Raw genomic sequence first — 5,799 nt, forward strand, 5'->3', positions numbered from 1 at the left:
CTATCTGAATCCAGATCTATCTTGCTGGTGCCAGAGCCCAAGCACATGGACTGGCTACTCTGCCAGCAGCAAGACAAGCACAGTGGACGGTCCAGGAAGCAGCTTGGGGAACATCTGCTTCATCCCCATTGCTTGGTCCTCTGTCCCTTTGGTCTGGGAGCTGGCACTGTTGGCCTCTCCCTCTCAAGCCCAGGACTGGGCATTCATACCTCATTACCTACCCACCAGGCCTTAGTCACGTGGAAGATGCAGGGTTTTTAGCTGGAACATAGAGGCGGCTGCTCCTGGTCCTCCACTTCCTCCTCTCCTTTTTCTTCCTCCTCACTGGGGAGGAAATCAAAAGTTTGGGAGGGAACCTAGAGGGTACACTATCTACCACTATCCTAAGACTCTGTTTGGGAAGGGTGGGTGAACCCAGAGGCTTCTGTGGGTGAAAGCCGGAAGTTGGGGGGCAGCAGGGAGTGCTGGGTGTTTGGGGGGACAAAGAAAACTCATCTGGATCACGGGAGCCCTGCTGGGGCACCGCTGATGGTCTTGCAGAGGTGAACACAACAGAGCACTCCTTTCCAAGCTCGCTCACGTCTGGTAAGAGTCATAGACGTTCGTCTCCCCTCATGTTTTATTGAGCACTTAGTACATATAAAGGATTTTGCTAGGTGCTAGCGATAGGTCTGTGAACAAGACACAAAAATCCTTGCCCTGGGAGAGCTGACATTCTATTGTAGGGGGTAAATAAGTAAAATATTAATATATGCCACGTGATCAACATCTGAGGACAAAAAAAAAAAAATAAGAAAGGGGCTTCAGGAGTTGTGGTGTGAGGAGAGGGTATTCAGGGAAGACATTACTAACAATGCGAAATTTAAGCAAAGATCTAAAGGGAGTGAATGAGGATTAGTCACTCAGTCATGTCCTACTCTCTACGACTCCATCAACTGCAGCCTGCCAGGCTCCTTTCTCCGTGGGATTCTCCAGGCAAGAATACTGAAGTGGGTCGCCATTTCCTTCTCCAGGGGAATCTTCCCAACCCAGGGATCAAACCGACACTGCAGGCAAATTCTTTACCATCTGAACCACCAGGCCTTTCCTAAAGGGAGCCAGGCAGGCAGGAGAAGGAGTTGCCCAGGTGGAGGAACAGCCAGGGCAAAAGTCTAGAGGAGGGACCTTGCCTGGCATATTCAGAAACAGCAAAGAGGAGTGAGAGAATGGAAATGTTAGAAGAGGTTAGAGAGGTCAAAGGAACATTACAGTATTCTTTATTCAGCAGTTCTGCTCTCAGCACCTACTGTGTGTGAGAAATAGAACTGTGATCATGAGTGCAAAAATCACTGCCTTCCTGGAGTTGAGGGGGATAGAAAAATTTAAAAACAGGATAAAGAAGATAAATTCAGAGTCATATACGATGTGAACACGGCAAACCCAGGTGATGGGCCTGCTCCAGCTGGGTGTCCGAGAGGGCTGCAGCCTGGGGCAGGAGAGGGAGGCAGCCAGACAGGGCTCCTGGGGCGGGACACGCGGAGCAGGGCAGGCAGTTGTTGGTTTTGTTTCAGCTGGAGCCCCAGGGCCTGCACACAGTAGGCGCTCAGTATTTGCTCCTTGAAAGACTACTGACATTGTCGGACAGAGGGCTGATGGATGGCAGTGATAATGTCATAAGCCCCAGCCCTGGGGACCATTGACGTGTGAGCGTGTGCACGTCTGGGGGGTGCAGATGACAATTCTGTGCGGCAGGCAGGTGGGTCTGGCCCACTCTCCTGTGCGCCAGGGGAGAAGCTACCTATTTGGGGGACACTGTGGGCAAATCTTCCAAAACTGCTTAGTCCCCTCTAGGCACAAGTCAGGTCCCACGGACACCTTGTGTCCCCCGAACCCCAGCCACACAGACGCCCCTGGGGCCTGAGAGACTGCCCAGCCTGGCAGGCGGAGGGGGCGGTGTGGGAGAAGGAGGCAGGCCAGGCCGTCTCCCCGCAGGACACGGGGGAGATTTGCTTCCAGAAGAAGGGGTGCAAGAGTGGGTGCTGCCGCCAGTCTGCTGAGAACTGCGAGTTGTACTGCACCGTAAGGGGGTCCAAGGGCAGGACATGTACCCAGGGGTGGGTGTCGGGGCCTCGGGGGAGCTGAGGGGGAGAGACCCACAGAAGGCGGAACTGGAGCGCACCCAGGGGCCAGGGGAAGGAGGGAGGGGTAGGTGGGCGGAAATGACGGGAATTCTCTGCTGGGGGAGACTTCGGACAGACCCAAGGTGGGTTCCTCCCCCCAGGGGCGTGGAATCCTGGATGGTGGGGCAGGGATGGGGTCCGGCGATGCTTCTTTTTCTAACATGGGTTCCCGTTCTCCGGGGGTCTTCTCAGCAGACCCTGAAGAAGCACGGTCAATGGCACAGTTTAGGTCTGGCCCTAATCCTGGGTCTTCCTCTGCCTTAACCACCCTCATCCCAAGCCCCAGGAGTTCTGCTGTGGCTTCCTGGGAGGAAGTGGACTGAGAGAGGAACTGAGTGTGCTGGAGAGGGGAGCTGATTGACCCATGAGAGGATTTAAGGAGAGGAGATGGGGCCCCCTCTCAGTGTTCATCCACTTAGGACTGGCAGGTGGGATAACAGGGGAAAGCCAATGCCAGGGGCGGAGTGAGGAGGGCACTGTGCAACCCTAGAGGTCAGCCTGGAGGAGGTGACCAGAGGCACAGACTCAGAGCAGCTGGGCGAGAAGGTCCTTTATGCCCAGGCTCCTCTGCTGTGCACAAGTCGAGGGTCCCCGAGCTGGATTGTGCTGAAGGTGGGGGCTGCCCCCAGAGCAGCCCTCAAGGCTGAGGTCAAAGTGCCGCCTTTCCCTGGCATTCCTTGGCCTGGATAACAGGTATCCCTGCCAGCTGGACCTGACTTGTATATTTCCAAAGAATCAGAAATAGTTTAAAATCATCTACAGCCATTGTAAGAAAATTGAAAAAAAGAAGCCAGCTAAGAAAGCTTTCTTTTAATGATCGCTCTTCGTTGCCTCCTCCCACTTCTCCGCCTACTCCTGTGCCACCCAGACTGTGTGTTCCTTTCCCCAGTTCCCAGAGCCTCCCCCAAGGGGGAGGGGCTAGGAGGGAGAGATGATGCACTATCACTGAGATAAAAAGCTTGCAATGTTGCTGGCAGCCATTGCCCCCCTTCCTTGCAAAACCCCAGTATTGTTTGGGCAGGCCACATTCCCAGCCCTGGAGCAGGATTGTAATTAGCCTAAGCCAGTTGTGGCAATCCCATTCTCTTTGCCCAATACTTGCTTTTCCAGCCTCCCTTGCAGCTAGCGGTGGTCAGGTGACCCAGCTGTAGCTGTGTAGATATGGAGATGTCAGCCTGGAAATATTAGGGGAAGATAAGGAGGTACCCCGGGAGAGGCACTCTGTCCTTACCCCCATCCCCAACCCAGCCTCTGTCCCCAGGCTTTCTATCTTAGCAGATGGTGAGAGGATCTGATGTTAGGAGCCCCTGTGAAGGCATTGGCTGAGAGGAGCTGGCACCCAAACACATGCCAACACTTTCATCTCCAGACTTCTTCATGCCTGAGAAATATATGCCCCTTTTGTTTGTGCCATAATTACTTGGGTTTTTGTTATTCACAGCTGAATCCAGACTTATCTCATAAACCTAATGGTTACTCTTGAGGATTCATTATCCCAGAACTACAGAATCCCGGGGCGGGCAGAGCACCTGTTTCATTCAGCTCACCCTCCCCCATTTATGTGAATCTCCTCTCCAGCATCGCCACCGAGGGTCACTGAACTTCCACTTGCACATCTGAATGCCCAGCATCCCAAGACTCTCTAAGGAAGCCCAGGTTTGATGGCTCCAGTGGGTATAAGGTTTTTATATTAAGTCAAAACTAAATTCCTTTTGAAAGTGAAAGTGATAGTCGCTCAGTTGTGCTTTGCGACCCCATGGACTGTGGCCCACCAGGCTCCTCTGTCCATGGGATTCTCCAGGCAAGAACACTGGAGTAGGTTGCCATTCCCTTCTTCAGGGGATCTTCCTGACCAAGGGATTGAACCCCGGTCTCCTGCATTTGCAGGCAGATTCTTTGCTGTCTGAGCCACCAGGGAAGCCCTTTCCTTTTAATTCCACCCATTTGTCTTAGTGTGAGTAACTGGGAAAGAACAGGAAATTGTATAAAGGGTTGGGGGTGGAGTTGGGTGGATTTAGTGCCAACTTTTTCTAATTACATAACATTGAGCAAGTTACTTAACAACTCTGAACCTTAGTTTCTTTTATCTATAAAGGGGAGACAATGAGTTCTCCTTCCCAAGGCTGTTGTGAGAATTTGCTGGCCACAGAGTAAGGCTGCAGCGATTGTTCGTGATCTCTTTAACATAGACTGTGTCAGCTAGCTGTCATCTCTGAGTTTGGCCCAGGAAAGGGGTGAGAGACCAGGAGAAGAGACTGGTAAGTTTTGATGCAGGGCAAAGAATATGGGCCATTATAACTCCCCACCAGAGATGTGTGTGTGTGCATGTGTGTGTGTGTGTGCATGCGTGTCTGCCTGCCTGCCTGAGAACTTGGGGAGCAAGGAGGGCCTCCCAGGGAGCTGCAATGCTCCTTAGAAACAGAGAGGTTCCTAGCCTGACTGGTCTTGTTTCACAACCTTGTCTCCAGCCTGTCAGCCTTGTTCTGTCTGGCCCCCTGGACCTGTTCCTCCTTTTCAGATGACACCTGCCTGATGTGCAAGAAGCTTGATGTAACAGCAAGGAAGACGCTGACTCAGCAAGAGTATCCAGGTGACTGGGGAAGGTTTGCAAGAGGGGCTTTAATTGCCAAGAACCCAGTTAGAAGGCAGAGATGCTGGTCGAGGCGGTGGCCAGCCAGGAGCGGGTCCTGGTGGAGGAGTGTCCTGGGGTGTGCCGGCCCTGGGTGAGCTTGCTTACTCTGTGGCACGTCAGAGATCAAGGCAGACGCCAAAGTTGGTGTTGGTGATGGAGCCCACGATGGTTTTGTCGACGTTGCAGGTCAGGCCCCGCTCACAGGGACACTTGTAGTAAATCCCATAGAGCGTCTGCAGAGACAGGGTGGTCACAGACTGTGCGGGCCAGCTGCCCCAGATGGCGCTTCTCCTTCGTGCCTCCTCGGGGGGGTGCGGGGGGTGCTGTGGGCCTGGAGGACCTGGGTTCTGCTGTCCACTGTGTGGCTCTTACTAACTTGGTCTCTCTGAGGAGCCTCTGTTTACCCACCCATGAAATAGGATGGGTAACACCTCGCTGCCCCGCCCACGTCACCGGTCGGTTGTGAGGCTCGAGATCGGATGGGATGGGAAAGGGCTTTGAAGTGTGCTGCCCTCCCTTCACCTCCAGCATTCGGTATCCAGACTGACCCTCTTCCCTGAGCCCACCCCCAAGCCTCGAGGGCCCTCCCCATGCTGAGCTGTACCTCCCCAGCTGTCTCTGCCACCCCCCAACACCCTGCCCGCCGGCACTCACAAAGGCGGAGCACTCGCTGTTCTCGCTGGCCTTGGGTGCGCAGCGGGCCAGGCTCAGGCCGTCTTCCCGGTGGCAGCACTTGCTGGTGCACTGGGCGCTGTTCAGGCAGAGCTCACCCTCATCCTGCCAGGGGGCAGCCAGTCAGCCTGGGCCCCTCCCTTTGGTCCCCTGTCCCTGCCGACCCCCAACTCACCACCTGCTACTGACGACAGGGCCTCACACCATGGTGCGCTGGTATGAAGAAATCCAACCCCCGGGGCTGGAGGCCTCTGCCCACCCCGACCCCTTGACCCACCCGCATGAGACACAAGCAGTGTGGCATTGTGAAAGTAGCCCTGGGTGGGGACAGGACGC

At 54.5% G+C, this 5,799-nt stretch overlaps 2 protein-coding genes across 3 annotated transcripts in view; one reads left to right on the forward strand and one right to left on the reverse strand.

Annotated features, from left to right (window-relative positions):
• The window catches only part of CLPSL1 (colipase-like 1), a 7,036-nt gene extending 4,063 nt beyond the window's left edge, over window positions 1-2,973 (forward strand). Inside the window, 2 exon segments of the mRNA XM_010848731.1 lie at window positions 1,876-2,093; window positions 2,853-2,973. Coding sequence (XP_010847033.1) covers window positions 1,876-2,093; window positions 2,853-2,973 — 339 coding nt within the window.
• Window positions 2,974-4,744: 1,771 nt separating this feature from the next.
• CLPS (colipase, pancreatic) overlaps window positions 4,745-5,799 on the reverse strand; it is a 2,588-nt gene continuing 1,533 nt past the window's right edge. The window contains exons 2-3 of one of the 2 annotated variants that reach the window (XM_010848647.1): window positions 5,446-5,568; window positions 4,745-5,024 (exon numbers count right to left, since the gene is read on the reverse strand). In XM_010848647.1, coding sequence (XP_010846949.1) covers window positions 4,908-5,024; window positions 5,446-5,568 — 240 coding nt within the window. In that variant the 3' untranslated portion in view covers window positions 4,745-4,907. Of the gene's footprint in view, window positions 5,569-5,799 lie in introns of both variants that reach the window. The other variant, XM_010848646.1, reaches the window with a different exon arrangement.

Source organism: Bison bison, unplaced genomic scaffold (genome assembly GCF_000754665.1).
Source record: "Bison bison bison isolate TAMUID 2011002044 unplaced genomic scaffold, Bison_UMD1.0 scf7180017864270, whole genome shotgun sequence".
Taxonomy (NCBI): domain Eukaryota; kingdom Metazoa; phylum Chordata; class Mammalia; order Artiodactyla; family Bovidae; genus Bison; species Bison bison.